At 40.8% G+C, this 17405-nt stretch overlaps 1 protein-coding gene and 1 pseudogene across 2 annotated transcripts in view; both read left to right on the forward strand.

The window, feature by feature from the left end:
- Positions 1-7829: 7829 nt before the first annotated feature.
- Positions 7830-8702, forward strand: LOC309808161 (10 kDa heat shock protein, mitochondrial-like; annotated as a pseudogene). The gene has a single exon. The product of its transcript is annotated as a 10 kDa heat shock protein, mitochondrial-like (transcript).
- A 1856-nt stretch (positions 8703-10558) lies between these two features.
- The window catches only part of LOC309800844 (trimeric intracellular cation channel type B-like), an 85226-nt gene continuing 78379 nt past the window's right edge, over positions 10559-17405 (forward strand). The window contains exon 1 of the mRNA XM_082615165.1: positions 10559-10938. Coding sequence (XP_082471291.1) covers positions 10827-10938 — 112 coding nt within the window. The 5' untranslated portion in view covers positions 10559-10826. The remainder of the gene's footprint in view (positions 10939-17405) is intronic.

Here is a 17405-nt window from a genome sequence, read left to right on the forward strand (position 1 = left end):
CTTGTTTTTGTATCCATTCAGCCAGACTCTATCTTTTGGTTGGGGCACTTAATCCACTTACATTTAAGGTTATCGATATGTATGTTCCTATTACCATTTTCTTAATTGTTTGGGTTTGTTTTTCTAGGTCTTTTTCTTCTCTTGTGTCTCCCGTGTAGAGAAGTTTCTTTAGCATTGTTGGAAAGCTGGTTTGGTGGTGCTGAATTCTCTTAGCTTTTGCTTGTCTGTAAAGGTTTTAATTTCTCCATCGAATCTGAATGAGATCCTTGCTGGGTACAGTAATCTTGGTTGTAGGTTTTTCTCTTTCATCACTTTAAGTATATCCTGCCACTCCCTTCTGGAAAATCAGCTGATAACCTCATGGGGATTCCTTTGTATGTTATTTTTTGTTTTTCCCTGGCTGCTTTTAATATTTTTTCTTTGAATTTAATTTTTGTTAGCTTGATAAATATATGTCTTGGTGTGTTTTTCCTTGGGTTTATCTTGCATGGGACTCTCTGTGCTTCCTGGACTTGGGTGACTATTTCCTTTCCCATGTTAGGGAAGTTTTCAACTATAATCTCGTCAAATATTTCCTCAGACCCTTTCTTTTTCTCTTCTTCTTCTGGGACCCCTATAATTTGAATGTTGGTGTGTTTAATGTTGTCCCAGAGGTCTCTGAGGTTGTCTTCAATTCTTTTCATTCTTTTTTCTTTATCCTGCTCCTTGGCATTTATTTACACCATTTTGTCTTCCAGCTCACTTATTCCTTTTTCTGCCTCAGTTATTCTGTTATTGATTCCTTCTTGTGAATTTTTTGTTTCAGTTATTCTGTTGTTCATCTCTGTTTGTTTGTTCTTTAGTTCTTCTAGATCTTTGTTAAACATTTTTTGTATTTGCTCAATCCGTGCCTCCATTCTATTTCCAAGATTCTGGATCATCTTTACTATCATTATTCTGAATTCTTGTTCGGGTAGATTGCCTATTTCCTCTCCATTTATTTGGTCTTGTAGGTTTTTACCTTGCTCCTTCATCTGTGACATATTTTTTTGCCATCTCATTTTTTTTTTTTTTTAATGAGTGGGATTGTGTTCCTGTCTCACTGCTTCTTTGGCCTGAAACTTCCAACACTGGAGTTTATAGGCTGTTGGGTAGAGCTGGCTCTTGGTGCTGAGATGTGGACCTCTGTGAGAACTCACTCCGATAAATATTCGCTGGGGTCTGAGGTTCTCTGTTAGTCCAGTGGTTCTGATACAGAGCTCCCACCACAGTAGCTTTGGCTTAACCCCCTGCTTGTGAACCAAGATCTCACAAGCCATGTGGGGTGACAGAAAGAAAAAAAAGTATAACAAAGTAAATAACAAAGTAAAAAATAAAATTAGACAAGGAAACTAGCAGATATGTTAGAAAGAATATAAATATAAAAATATAGATGAACCAACCTGAAGGTACAACAGTACCACAATAGTAAAACAGAAGATGGGGGGAAAGGCCTTGGCTGTGGAGGGCAGGGCCTAAGCAAGGGTGAGGTTTGGGCTGTGGGTGGGGCCAATGCTTAGGACCCACAGGGCTGGAAAAGGTCCTGGGGACCGTGGGGGGTGGGGCTTAGGCTCAAGGAACAGAAGGGGCCCAGGCATGCCCCCCACCCCTGGTCACCCAGTGGGCTTCCTGAGCTCTTGTGGGTGAGGCAAACGCCCTCCTCTCCTCTCCTGCTACTCTGGTCTGGAGGGCCCCTCTCGCCTGCCTCTCCTGAACTCCCCTCAGCCTCCTTCCTATGCCCCCAGGACCAATGTGTGTGTGTGGGGTAACCTTGGAGGGCAGGGCACCGGTCTGGGAGCTCAGCAGGCTCCCTGGGCCCGAGTGGGTGGGGCAAACTTCCTCCACTCCTCTCCTCTCCTCCCAGAGGGCCCCTCCTGCCTTCCTCTCCTGATCTCCCCAGCCTCAGGGGCGCTGATCCTGTCTGGCCTCCACTTCTCCCCCCTGTGTCCCCTCACATCCTACAGGTTCACTTGGGGGTTCCTCCCGTCTCCTTGGGTGTCAGGGTCCCCCACCAGCGGCCGGCAGGTGCCCTAGTGGTGGGGAGACGCTAACTCAGTGTCTTCCCACACCACCATCTTCTGGGTCCTTTTTCTATTGCACACTGATCATTCTGTTCATTATTTAGGTCAATGCTCTAGAAGACAAATTTGAATGCTTTTATGTGGTAGGTATTTTCCATGAAATTAGGTCCAGGTTGAATTCTATTCATAAGAGAAAATTAAAGTACTTATGTTGGGTAAGTAAATTCTGAGTAATAATAACTGACATTGATGGGATTTCTATGTGCTAGGCACTGTTCTTTACATATCTTAACATATTTAATCCTCACAAAACTCCATGAGGTCCAGTGTATTATTTTCACCATTTTAGAGATGAGAAAACTGAGGCATGGAGAAACTTGCCGAAGGTAATTTATGGAGCAAGGGCCAGAGCCAGGATTTGATGCAGGACATCTGGCTTTAGCAACGGCACTCTTAACCACTATGTCCCTAAAATTAGTGTAATCTGTAAACTTTAGAAGTTAAGAAAGCAGTAGGAAAGGAACTTCTAAGTTCCTTTTAAGAGATATGAATATCACAGGAGAAGAGTCAAAACTAAAATTTATCAAGCAGGCACCATGTGTCAGGTACTGTGCTTAGCAATTCATATGTATGCTCTCTGAATTGTTTTTTCCTCAGGTCCTGCTTATCGGTCAGGTCAGGTTTTTTTGTTTCCCTTAAAAATTTTTTTTTACAATTTTCAAAGGTTACACTCCGCTTATAGTTATTACAAAATATTGGTCATATTCCCTGTGTTGTACAATATATCCTAGCAGCCTATCTTACACCCAGTAGTTTGTACCTCCCACTTCCTCACCCTTATATTGCCCCTCCCCTGAGTGGTAACCACTAGTTTGTTCCCTATATCTGTGAGACGCTCTGTTAACTTTGAAAACGACACTGTGAAATAAGTACTATTCTTCCTAGGTTAAAGAGGAAGACAGAGGCTTACAGAGATTTAGCAGCTGCTTTCTATAAGGTTACACAGTAAGTAGAACGTCTGACTCTAAAGACCGTGCATTCTGTGTTACCACTAGTGTACACCACCTCCCAAGATGAGAAAGCTTCTCAAACGAACTCCTTGGTATAAAGTCAAGAATATAATTTGATATGTTGCTCTGGCTGGCTAAGCCTAACAGAGAGGTAGCTGAAGAGGTGGAGGGAAAGACTTTGCTGTTATGATCTGATGGGCCCCATCTGAAAGATGAGATACATATTTATTGAGTGAATGAACATTATAAATAACCTGATGGTGCAGCTGACTATAGTGGAGATAGGAAAAGCTTTCTACAGGGTTCTCAAGCTGGATTTCCAGTTTGGTGAACTGCTTGGAGGGGAAAAAATAGATTTCCATGGTTAAGCACTTTGGGAAATTATCCCATTCTAAAATAATTATAATGCCTATAAGAAGTTGGACTAATATTAAAAATATTCTCTTTAGCTTTTTTAAACTAAAGAAATATTACTATTTTTGTATGCAAAACTGTAAGAATACTTGGCTTCATAGATAATAAATACTAAGAGATTTTTACATTTTAGAGACTTTACATCTTCCACGACTTACACAGATTTATAGACATTGAAGGAACATACAGTGATTGATGCAGTCCCTGGAATATATGTTTTATCTATAGATACACATACAATTCCACTAATTGAACACTGACTTTAAAAAACTAGACCCAGGACATAGGTAATGTAGATACATTCTGTATGAAGTCTGGACAACTTAGGGCTCAAGCAATGGAGTATGTAATTATTGTCAGTTGTCATATATGGACAACTTTACATTGCAATGATTTCCCTCCGTGATTGTTATGGGTCAGAACCCACCTGCAACTGCATTTGACCTCTCTATTTCTATTTATGGAGCTCACTGTTATTTGGACATATTTATGAATCTCTAGGTAGGTAATTCTCCTTTTGTTGGCCCAAACATCAGGTGCACATTTTCTTCTTGCTGCTAATGTTTTGGTTTAATCAACTTATCTACATAGATCACTGATATTTTGTGAGTTCCTAGCCTTAGCTACATGAATTTTATTTTTATTTTTTATTTATTATTATTTTTTGCGGTACGCGGGCCTCTCACCGCCGTGGCCTCTCCCGTTGCAGAGCACAGGCTCCGACGCACGGGCCCAGCCGCTCCGCGGCATGTGGGATCTTCCCGGACCGGGGCACGAACCCGTGTCCCCTGCATCGGCAGGCGGACTCTCAACCACTGCGCCACCAGGGAAGCCCATGAATTTTCTTTTAAACCTCACTCATCGACCTTGTTTTTTAAATTTCGTTCCTTTGCCTGTCTTTTGGTGTAACAAGATGTAAGTTGGGATTATCTTGGAATTCCAGGTAGAGCTCCAAAGACAAAAGATGGTACCTTCCCACTGTAAAGAGAGGAGCTAGGCTGTCTAAGTGGGACTTAATTAAAGATAACAACTAGTCCAGAGAACTTCACTCCCAACAGCCCAAGAAATCAAAAATTTTAAAGGAAATTCATAGAAGGGAATTCAAAAGGTTAGAGTGCTTTTTCTACTCTTCTCTGTATGAGGAAAGTGGTGCTTCTCTTCCCCAAGCCAATTCAGACTCTATTTGAATAGGTAAAGGATTATTTTTTTCTCACATAGCAGTAAGTCTGAGAGAGATGATACCTTCAGTTATCTGCTATTTTCTTGACCCTTCTCCCATGGTCACAGGGCATGCCCCAGCTCAAGACAGAAAAAAAGGAGAAGGGCCCTTCTCAAGGGCATAGTCACTTTAATAAGAGAAGCCACATTGTTTTCATCCTTCTGTTTGTCTATTCTTTTACCAATACCACACTGTCTTGATTACTGTAGATGTACAGTAAGTCTTAGGACTGAGGAGCATCAGTCCTTCAACTTTGTTCTTCTTCATTTAGTTTTCAGAAGCACGTCAAACAGATTTCTTCATTTTCATTTGCCCATATTCTAACACATGGCCAACCGCTTGCTGAGAGGCTGAAAAAAAACATATTTAATGTGTTAACTCAACATGCAGAGTTGGATATGCCTTTTGGTTAGCCATCTGATGGTATCCGCAGTTCCTGACAACTGCAGGTGTCAGGAAACCTTGCTATGCAGAGGTCCATGGCATCATTGTGGAGCCCGCAAATGTACCCCATGAATGAGTCAGCACTGGGAGCCTGCTATAAAGAAGAATATCGATAGCAAAAAGAGAACCAAAAAACCATAACAAACCCCTGTGAACTAGAAGGCCCTTTGTTCCTTTTCTATAATTCCCTTACCTACTACCTTGACCCTGGAGGACACAGATGGTGGAAGGGGCAGAAGAGGAGGAAAGGTTGAAGGACCACCCCACGCCTCTTTCCCCCACTGCAAGGCTCTGAGCCAGGCAGACCTGAGCTGATGGAGTGGGAGAAGCTCTGAGTTAGATGCAACACTGACATTTTAATTGGATTGGACTCTTAATATTTTAGTATCTTAAATGATGAGGAGGTAATGGGATCTTCTGAGATAAAGTTAAAGGATGGGAAGGGGAGATCTGACATAGGATCATAGTTGGGGGCTTTGTCTGGTGGATGATAGATCCACTTCCTGACTGTGCCCCACTGATTTCAGCCTCTTCAACAAACTGGTTATGCTGGAAACTACAAACTCCTTTAATCCTGGCTGTTGACCCACAGTCCTTACTCCTAATAGGTCTTTCTGGCTCTCATCCAGTAGCCTTTTCATTGCTGTGGGGATGCTGGATCTGTCAGTAAAAGGCAACTTTAGGAGAACATTTTGGGTTGTGTGGGACCAGAGAAAGCCCAGTAGGGAGACTGTAACAGAATAATAACAAATCCTGGTCTGTCACTGCCTGCCTTTGTGATCTCTCTCTAGCTCTGAACTTCCTACTCTGAAATAAATGGTCTAAAGAAAATGATTGTAATAGATACCTCTTGTGATGGCTGCGTGGCTCCCTCCATTCTCAGACATTGCCTCTGATACCTAGGGATGTGACCCAGCATCCCTCCAGAGCTGATCAACAAGGAGAGGACATCTGTCCCAGGCCAGGGCAGGCTCTTTCCTGGCAGTACTGAATAGGGGGACACAGAGACTGAACAATATTAACATTGACTATCATTAGTAACTGAGGGTAGCCCACATCTACCTACTGCTGCTGGCCTCAGAAATGCCCAACTTCTTGCTCTTTTTGGGAATTGATGGCTGATTCCCTGGTAGCCTTTCGGTAAATCCGTCACTTTGCTTAAGCTGCCCTGAACTATTTTATATGACTTGCAATCCATGTTACTTTTTTTAAAGGGTCCATTCAACTTCCCAAATTCTCTTATTCTTTGATTTAATGGTACCTGTTACTCTTGAACAGAGATGAATTATAACTTTGAGCGCTAGTAACCATAGACACCTGGCAACTATGGCACCGGTGGGTGAGTGCAGTTTTGGAAGTCTTTATACTGATGAACACTAGAGATATTCCTCTTCATAACATCAGATATTTTAAGTAGGTAAATTTGTACTTGTTACACATGGAGAATATTTTTAATTTAATAGTTCATATTAGAGGTATAAGTGATGTTTACAGAAAAAGATTTTAGTTTCCAGTGCAAGAAATAAGTGAGCCAAGTTATATTTTTCAAGTCACCATATCAGTGTGTATTATTAGATACACAGAGTCTAAAGAGTTGAGTTTATAATTGAATTGGTTTATCACTTAAATCTCATGTGCCAGGATCTCACTGTACTGATTGAATTCAGGACAATAGGTGCTCTTTAGTTAATCCTCCTTGATAATGCTGACCATTAAAAAAATAGAAATTAAATTTAACATTTTGTCCTAAATGTCATATTTTACTACAGTATAGATGGAAAGGGCATAGTCCTCAAATCCCTATGAAAACAACTTCAGAATGAAACTCCCGAACCAGAATACTAAAGTTTAGAAGTGTAATTGTCTCCTCTAATACGAAACTTCCTCATCATGGACTCTTCATGGTTTTTAAAACGTTATTGACTCCCCAAAGTGAAAGGAATGCCAATCAGTGGATAGAAAGCAGTATTGCAGAGAAGAAATAGCTAGGATTACCTTTGTGGTACTGGGTTTTGGGATGTTGCCAACTTGATCCGGGGATGGATGATCAAGCTGAGACCAAGAAGGGTTATATAGAATTAACTTGATGATTAATATTAGATGCATAACCATAATGTTTGTACAAATAGAGGAACATGCTGCCAAAAAATTTATTCGTTTATAAAGTAGTTCTTAACTAGGGGCGATTCCCCCCCCCCAAGACAAAAATGTCTAGAGACATTTTTGGTTGTCACAATTGGTGTGTGTGCGTGTGCTACTGGCATCTAGTGGGTAGAGGCCAGGGATGCTGTTAAACATCCCATAACACACCCCATAAGACAGCTAAGAATTGTTCAGCCCAAAATGTCAATAGCATTGAGGTTGAAAAACCTGGTTTATAACAATTAGTTTCACATGTTTTTGTACTCAAAATGCTTCACATATGTTTAGTCAAAATTCTTTTCCATTTCCGGAAGGGGGGCTAAGGCTAAGTATTTTCACCTCGGCCCGCGGCCTAGAAAAGCCTAGAAAAACCTCCTCTTTTCTTCCGCCTACCGGTCCGCGAGAGTCAGTGCCCTGCGCAGAGCCCAGGAAACGAACCTTGGCGCGCGCTGGTGCGGCCGCCCCCTTTCGCGGGGAGGGGCCGGGGGCGAGGGCGCTGGGAGGTCTTTTCTCGAGTTCACGTGGCCGGAGGGTCAGATTGCGGATCTCCCTTTTGCGGAGGCGGCCAAAGAGCAAGAGTACGAACTGTGGCAACCAGAGTCATGGCAGGACAGGCATTTAGAAAGTTTCTTCCCGTATTTGACCGAGCGTTAGTTGAAAGAAGTGCAGCCGAAACTGTAACCAAAGGAGGCATTATGCTTCCAGAAAAATCACAAGGAAAAGTATTGCAAGCAACAGTAGTAGCTGTTAGATCAAGCTCTTAAAAGAAAGGGTGGAGAGATTCAACCAGTTAGTGTGAAAGTTGGAGATAAAGTTCTTCTCCCAGAATATGGAGGCACCAAAGTAGTTGTAGACGACAAGGATTATTTCTTACTTAGAGATGGTGACATTCTTGGAAACTACGTCGACTAAAACAAGTCACTATTGAAATGGCATCACGTGAAGCTGCCACTGAAGTTCTGAAATCTTTCTTCATGTAAATAATTTCCCTGTTTCTTTTATAATAAAGTAATGATATCCAAACTAAAAACAAAAACACCCTCTTTTCCAGATATTCATACAGTTAGACCACTTTTGCTTTCTAATAGATAAGCAGTACTTTATAATTTGATTTATCTGCAATAATTATGTAACTTTGTAAACCGCTTCCAAAAGTCAGGGCAGGTTTTAATTTTCGCACGTAATTTCCCCAAATCTTGCCTCTCCCTGTCATCAATTCAAAGCCTTCCCTCATTTTATTGCCCACTTGCTTCTGTTTGGCCCATTTCATTAGACTAAATAACTGAAGCACTGACCAGAAGCAAATATAGTGAGCACAGTTAACGTTTAGACAGAACTTGGCTTTTTGTGAGGTGATATCATTTCCCTTAGATTAAAAAAAAGTATTCTTTAGGCTCTAGGCAGATGGGGATCCAGCTTATTTTCACAGTTTGGAAATACAACAAATTTCAGATTACTCGTAGAGTCTGAAATGATTAATTCTCTTCTGTTGGAATTAATATATTTAGGGAAAGCAAAATATTTGATTTATCTTTTTAAAAAAAATTCTGATGCTTTTCACTATTGCCATGTTGGTGTTAATAATGAATTTAAGTATACCCCAGAATGATACTGGCATAGACATATGATTTAGAGATGTTATAGTATTTTTTTTAAGTCCAAGGACAAAACACATATTTTGTGGAGTCTAATTAAAGACTTTAAAACTGTAAAATCTTTTGGGAAATAACATCCAAGTTCTGCCCCTAAATTCACAAAGCTAAAGAAATGTATAAAAATTATGAAAGAACAAACTGAAACATCAAAGTATAAATATTCACAGCAGTTGCTTTTTTTTCTTTAGTTTGGCTAGAGGTCTAAAAGCCTTTCTCTAATAAGAGGTGCTTGCTTAGAAAACCACATATGAAAAGTATCTTAGCAACTCTATTCTTTCTTGATGAGTAGTGAAATGTAGAGATGTACTACAATTTTCCCCACATTTTGAACACTTAGTGTTTAGGGCAGGGCCTCTGACATCCAGCAAAATGCCTGGTACATAGCAAAAAGCACTTGTTAAATGAATTAAAATGAACAGACAAATATTCAGATGAAAAAAATCAATGCAAGTCTGCAGTTCTTGCTCCCATGAGGCTCTTACTTATCTAGCAGCTCATGTTATTTCCAGTTTCCTGGTGTCTGCATGATCTGTTGACACATCAAATAAAAAATGTGCCAAACTAAACTTGTTTTTTTCTACCCAAGTCTGCTCCTCATTCTTGTTTCCTATTTTTCTGAATGTAACCATAATTCTCCTACTCACCCATTCCCCACATCCTTTTTTGACAGGTTGAGGTGACACCCAGCCTATTCTGGTTCTATTGCATCTTTCCCCATCCAGTTCCCTGCTCCTAGTGTCCTCAGCCTCCACTACATTTTGTTTGGAACTGTGAATATCCTCCATTTTCGCCTGTCCGTAGTCTCTTTTTACCAAACTTTCCTAATCTTGTTGCTCGACTGCCACCCCCCCTCCCACCTCACCACCCCCACCCCCCCACACACACAAAAAAGAAGAGCGCAGTTTAGCATAATGGTTGAGAGACTGGATTCTGGCTGGGATTTGTCTGAGCATAAAATGTAGTGATCAAGAGCTTAGACTCTGGGGCCAAACCACTTGGTTTTTGGTCTGCCATTCAATTTCTCACTTCGTAGTCCAGCCAAAGTACTTCCCTCCATCTTTCCCTTAGCTTTTAGAGGCTAGTTTGCCTTACCACTTCCCTGAAATAGCCTTCCTCTCCTTGGAACTTGCCCTATCACGGCACCTCTACTTATTATTACCCTCTTTGTAATCTCCCTTGGGAAAACACGTTTCTTGAGGGCAGGATATTTTATTTTTTATATCTCCAATAAGTGGCGGTGTGATTTGCATACTGTGGTTCCTCGAGAAATGTTAGGTGAATGAAATCAATTCACAGAAATAAATCCGACTCTGAGCGTCTCCCCTTGTGGACTGCGTTTATCCAAAATCATAAAACTTTACACTAAAAAACGGTGAATAAAATGTATGTAAATTAAACCTTTAAAAAAGCCGACTTAAAATTTTTTCTTTAGGATCCCAGAGAGTCCTGAGGACGTTTATGGGTTTCATGTATCAATACTTAGCATATTAGAAATAACTGAGAAACATTTAAAATAGTTCTTTATGTATTCGTTCTAAAAATAATAAATGCACTAAATGTTAAGAGAAATAATGCATATTCATTATTTATGTTGTATTCCTCTGACCATTCTCCGCGTCTTGCACAGCTCCCAGCACGCAGAAGACGCTGGACTCTTATTAGGAGAACAAGGTCCGGCCCTCCTCACCCCGCCCAGCGGCCAACCGCCAGCGCGTCCGAGGCTCCTGGGACACGCGGCCCGCCCCCTCCGCGCGCCGGCGCCGGGTGCCAAGGCGCACGCGCAGAGCTCCGAGAGTCCCAACCGAAGAGCGGGCGGCCGCGGCCGTTTCTTTCCCCTCCTCTCGTCGCGCACGCCGGGAACCAGTCGCCGCGGCTGCTTCGGCTGCGGCGGTCGGTCGTCGCGATGCACTCTCAGTGGGAGGAGCTGACCTTTGCCTTTTCTCGTATTTGCATGTTTCCCTTTTTTGACATCGCCCACTACCTGGTGTCGGTGATGGCACTGAAGCATCAGCCGGGTGAGTGCGGGGCGCCGAGGACCGGCCCCCTCGGGATCCCCCTCATCACGAGGACGGCCTGAGCAGGGTAGCGGCCGAGCTGCCCCCTGCCCGGAGTCCTATAGTCGAGCTGGAGGGGCGCCGAGAGGTGGCCTGTCCGACCCCTCGAGTACAGGTGGGGAAAATGAGGCCCGGGCGGTCCTCGCCAAAGGAGGCGCGGGGTTGGGGGGAGTGCGGGGGCGCCCCACCGCCGCGGGCGGGACTCCCGGAACAGGTGACAGGGCGGCCGCAGCCGCTGTTGGGAGCCCAGGACTGCCCGCGGCCGCCCAGGGGCTGCGCCGTCTCCCGGCGGTGCCACCAGTTCCTTGGAAAGTATTTTAAAATGACCTGGGAACAAAGCTCCCGGAGACAGCACGTCTGACTTCGTCGCTTGGGGTAGTGAATGGTTCTGGACGGCTCTCCGGTTTTGAAAGTTGAGTAAACACTGAAATAAAGAGCCTTAAGTAGGCACCCCCAAGTTCCCCTTAACGCAGAGGTCTCCCACCTTGTTTAGCATGTTAGACAATGATTGCTGAGAGGAGTGGATTCCCATTTTGGGTCATATGAGTGACGTTGTACAAGAAAAGCCATTTGGCGTAGCTTCCCTTCTCTGTACAGTGGGGATATGGTCTTAATACAGAGTTTTGAGTTCTTTCAAGTATGCATACAAGGAGCAATATTTGTTTTTTCTTGTATTTTACATTCAGGATACGTTTGCTCTTGTATTGCTTTACTTTTGCCGTTAGTCTACCTGCCTTTTCATTTTATGCTTTCTTCTTTTTTTGAGGTCAGGCATTTTCTTTGCCTTACTTTCTCTGTGTTCATGCTGCCTTGAATCTGCCTTGTCCTACAGTCAATGAGTGAGGGATTAAGGATGATGCTGTACCTCTTATGGTCTGTTTTTTTCGTTTTTTTTTTTGTTTTCTTTAAAACCCTTGGACCTCAGAAATATTTTTCATTGAAATTGAAATTTGTAGCTCAGCCTAAATCATTGTTTGGTAGCAGTTTTGACTTGGATAAGGGGAATATTAGTGTATTAAATCGGGACAGATAATCTGCATAAGAGACCTGCTTCCTTGATTTGAAAATAAGTACATTTTATTATTATGCCATATTCAGTATTTGGTATTTTCTTGTATAGCTTCAATCAGAGGTTCTCAAAGTGTGGTCCAGGAGCCGCCGGGGTTCCTGACACTTCCAACTCAAAATTATTTTCATAATAACATGCAGATGTCATCTTTTTCACACTCATTTTCTCACAAGTATACAGTGGGAGTTTTCCAGAGGCCACATGACCTGCCGTACTGTAACAGGTTGAATGCAGAAGCAGATAGGAGAATCCATCTGTTTTCTATTTGAAGCGGACATGAAAGAGATTTACTAAAAAAGTGTGAGTTTTCTCACCAAATATTTTTTGCTTTGGAAAATAGTTATTTTTCATGAAGAGTACATTATTTGTTAACATTTAGTGCATTTATCATTTTAAAAATATTCATTTTTAAAAGAACTATTCAAAAATTGTCTCATTTATAATTTCTAATAAGCTAAATATTGATAACCCACATAAAGAAAAGCTTTTTAGGGGGTCTTCAAGAATTTTGTTTTGGAGTCAGCCTTTTTAAAGGTTTAATTTACCTGTATTATATTCACCCTTTCTAATATAAAGTTCTGTGGTTTTGGACAAACACATACAGTCATGTAACTACCACCACAATCAAGATAGAGAACAGTTTCATCACCCACCCCAGTCCCTCCTGCCCCTTCGTAGTCAGCCCTCCCCAAGCCCCTGGCAACCATTCATCTGCTCACTAATTTTGGGGATGCAGAGGAGTCCTGAGACCAAAAACCTTGAGCACCCCTGGACTAATTGGACACTAGTACAGTATTACACATGGTGTAAAAATATATTCCAGTACCAGTACTTGTAAACATGTAAAAATTATAGAATTCACACAAAAGAGTAAACCTGCTTTTACCAGAATTGTGTTACACTGTCCTTCCACCATATTGGCTGTTATCAGTCCTAAATATCTTGTCTTTCTGATGATCAGAAAACATAGTTTTCATTTGCATCTGTCATAGTTACTAATGTTTGCTGGCCATTTGTATTTATACTTATATAAATCTATTGAGTTGATCATATTGTTTTTCCTGTTTAAAATGTAATACATTTAAAAAATGAATTCTCCTTACATTTTTGGAATAAACTGTTTGATGTATTAGTTTAATTCATTAGGGATTTTCATTTGCCAAGACTTACATAAAACTTTACTTAATTGGCAACTTTTTTCTGTTCCCCCTGGACTGATTCTTTAGAACACAGACCTGTAGTGCAATGAAACCACAATTCATCTATGTACTGCTGCCCGGGTTCTTCTTACCCTTATCTCCTCAAGCATGTAACTCCTTGAGACTCTTGACTTTTGGAATGTGCTCCATCAGTGCCAGTACCTCACTCCCCACTTTCTATCGTTTACATCTTATGGCTTACAGACTATGCCTAGATCTAGACTACTGAGGGCAAGTGGGTAAAGGGGACCAGCTCTTCCTATCTGTGGTGTTGATAAGGATGGCATCTTTTTTTTTGTTTGGTTTAGGTTGTAGGCCTTCAAATCCAAGGAAAGATACCCCCTACCCCCTTCCTTTTCCATGTGACTTGCGCTTCATAAGTGAAACCATCAGGGGGTATTTTTTAAATTGTTTATTTATTGTAAAATTTTTATTGGAGTATGGTTGCTTTATAATGTTGTGTTAGCCTCCACTGCACAGCAAAGTGAATCAGCCATACACATACAGATATCCCCTCCCATTTAGATTACCACAGCATGAGGGGGTATTTAATATGTTGGATTTTTTTTTATTTCTTAGTTTACTTCCATTTGCCTCATACTTAACCTTAGTTCCTCCTGAACTCTGGCATCTGATTGTCTATAGCTTTAAGTTTTGGCTAGTAGTGTAGGGGGTTTTTTTGTTTGTTTTTTCTGTTTTCCTGGGCATTTTATTAGGAAGTTGGAAAATGAGGCTTTGGGAATTGTTGCTCAGAAACCATTTTAACAGAATGTTTATGTCATCAGTTGTAATCTCTCTTACACTTTTAATGTGTGTTCTCTGTTTTTTTCTTATTTAAATGTTCATTAAAATAAACACATTTCTTTAATCCTACATTCATATCCCATTGCTATTTTCTGTAAGACATCCTGAAAATTTAATCTACAATGATCTCCACTTGATTTTTACACACAGAATCTGTTATTTTACTCTTAATTCTCTGACCACTATTTTGCTAACTTCCCTCAAATCATATGTAGTTCAGTTAAGCAAGTATTCACTGTACTAGGTAGTGTATTAGACGTTGAGGATTCCAAGGTGAACGTTACTGTTACAGCTCTAAAAGAAGTCAACTGTGCTGTTGTCACCGTCATCTCCTCTGCCTCCCCCTCCTCCTCCTCCTCCTCCTTCTCTTTCCTTGCAGTGGCACATAAGGTTGCACTACCTTTCCATACAGTAATAATATTCATTCATTTCAGATACATGCAAAGCATTTCAGTGTCTTCATTCTAGTCCTCATACATCTCTTTAGGTAGGTATTATTGAACACATTTTACAGATGAGTAGTCTTACGGGAATAACATAACCTTACTTAAGTCACATAGTTTAGTAAATGATGGAGCTAGTTCTTGGGCTAATTTCAGAGTTCTCAATTCTGTGCTCTCTCTTTGCAGATACATTTAATGTTCCAGGTTTCTCAATAGTTAGCAATTTCCCAATAAGTGGTCATTTGACATCGTTATTTTCTCCCATGATTTCGGTCATTTCCACATCGTCACTCAGTTTCTCATTTGTTTCCAGGGATTAAATCCAGGAATAAAGTTTGTCATTGTTCCTTCCTCTAATCTGTGGGAGATGAAAAGATTAATAAAACAAGAATTTATCAGTTCTGGGGATCCTGGGAAGGTGGCAGCATACTTTTGCTATCTTTATGAATTCCGACGTAAACGCATACAGACAAGTGCAAAAGTGATCGTAAATGTATAGTTCAGTGAATTTTCAGAATGAGCGCAACTATGTTAATCAACATCCAGGTAAAAATAGAACAACTATGATCCCCCCAAAGCCCTCTTTGTTATAGCATGCTTTTAAAAGAGCAGATTCTGCCCAGTGTGGGGTGGAAAAGGATGTCTCAGAAATGACAGTCCATAATTTACTTATGTGAGTACAGAGAGTCTTACTTAAATATCTTTAATATATATTTTTAACATCTTTATTGGAGTATAATTGCTTTACAATGTTGTGTCAGTTTCTGCTGTATAAAAAAGTGAATTAGCTATACATATACATATATTACACATGTATCCCCATATCCCCTCCCTCTTGAGTCTCCCTCTCACCCTCCCTATCCCACCCCTCTAGGTGGTCACAAAGCACCGAGCTGATCTCCCTGTGCTATGTGGCTGCTTCCCACTAGCTACCTGTTTTACACTTGGTAGTGTATGTATGTCCAGGCCACTCTCTCACTTCCTCCCAGTTTACCCTTCCCCCTGCCCGTGTACTCAAGTGCATTCTCTACATCTGCGTCTTTATTCCTGTCCTGCCCCTAGGTTCTTCAGAAACATTTTTTTTTGATTCCATATATATGTGTTAGCGTACAATGTTTGTTTTTATCTTTCTGACATACTTCACTCTGTATGACAGTCTCTAGGTCCATCCACCTCATTATAAATACCTCAATTTCGTTTCTTTTTATGGCTGAGTAATATTCCATTGAATACATGTGCCAGATCTTCTTTACCCATTCATCTGTTGATGGACACTTAGGTTGCTTCCATGTCCTGGCTATTGTAGATAGTGCTGCAATGAACATTATGGTACATGACTCTTTTTGAATTATGGTTTTCTCAGGGTATACGCCCAGGAGTGCGACTGCTGGGTCCTATGGTAGTTCTATTTTAGTTATTTAAGGAACCTCCATACTGTTCTCCATAGTGGCTGTATCAATTGACATTCCCACCAACAGTGCAAAAGGGTTCCCTTTTCTCCACACCCTCTCTGGCAGTTATTGTTTGTAGATTTTTTGATAATGGCCATTCTGACTGATGTCAGGTGATACCTCACTGTAGTTTTGATTTGCATTTCTCTAATGATTAGTGATGTTGAGCATCCTTTCATGTGTTTGTTAGCAATCTGTATATCTTTGGAGAAATGTCTATTTAGGTCTTCTGCCCATTTTTGGATTGGGTTGTTTGTTTTTTTGATACTGAGCTGCATGAGCTGCTTGTATATTTTGGACATTAATCCTTTGTCGGTTGCTTCATTTGCAAATATTTTCTCCTATTCGGTGGGTTGTCTTTTGGTCTTGTTTATGGTTTCCTTTGCAGTGCAAAAGCTTTTAAGTTTCATTAGGTCCCACTTGTTTATTTTTGTTTTTACTTCCATTTCTCTAGGAGGTGGGTCCAAAAGGATCTTGCTGTGATTTATGTCATAGAGTGTTCTGCCTATGTTTTCCTCTAAGAGTTTGATAGTGTCTGGCCTTACGTTTAGGTCTTTAATCCATTTAGAGTTTATTTTTGTGTATGGTGTTAGGGAGTGTTCTAATTTTATTCTTTTCCATGTAGCTGTCCAGTTTTCCCAGCACCACTTATTGAAGAGGCTGTGTTTTCTCCACTGTATATTCTTGCCTCCTTTATCAAAGACAAGGTGACCGTATGTGTGTGGGTTTATCTCTGGGCTTTCTGTCCTGTTCCACTGATCTATATTTCTGTTTTTGTGGCAGTACCATATTGTCTTGATTACTGTAGCTTTGTAGTGTAGTCTGAAGTCAGGGAGCCCAGTTCCTCCAGCTCTGTTTTTCTTTCTCATGATTGCTTTGGCTATTTGGGGTCTTTTTGTTTCCATACAAATTGTGAAATTTTTTGTTTTAGTTCGGTGAAAAATGCCACAGGTAGTTTGATAGGAATTGCGTTGAATCTATAGATTGCTTTGGGTGGTATAGTCATTTTCACAATGTTGATTCTTCCAATCCAAGAATATGATATATCTCTCCTCTTTTTATCATCTTTAATTCCTTTCATCAGTGTCATATAGTTTTCTGCATACAGGTCTTTTGTCTCCTTAGGTAGGTTTATTCTTAGGTATTTTACTCTTTTTGTTGCAGTGGTAAATGGGAGTGTTTCCTTAATTTCTCTCTCAGATTTTTCGTCATTAGTGTATAGGAATGCAAGAGATTTCTGTGCATTAATTTTGTATACTGCTATTTTACCAGATTCATTGGTTAGCTCTAGTAGTTTTCGGGTAGCATCTTTAGGATTCTCTATGTATAGTATCATGTCAGCTGCAAAGAGTGACAGTTTTACTTCTTCTTTTCCAATTTGGATTCCTTTTCTTCCTTTTTCTTCTCTGATTGCTGTGGCTAAAACTTCCAGAGGGTGTGCAACCTTGTCTTGTTCCTGATC

The sequence above is a fragment of the Mesoplodon mirus genome, assembly GCF_964341445.2.
Source record: "Mesoplodon mirus genome assembly, chromosome: 1".
Classification (NCBI taxonomy): Eukaryota; Metazoa; Chordata; class Mammalia; order Artiodactyla; family Ziphiidae; genus Mesoplodon; species Mesoplodon mirus.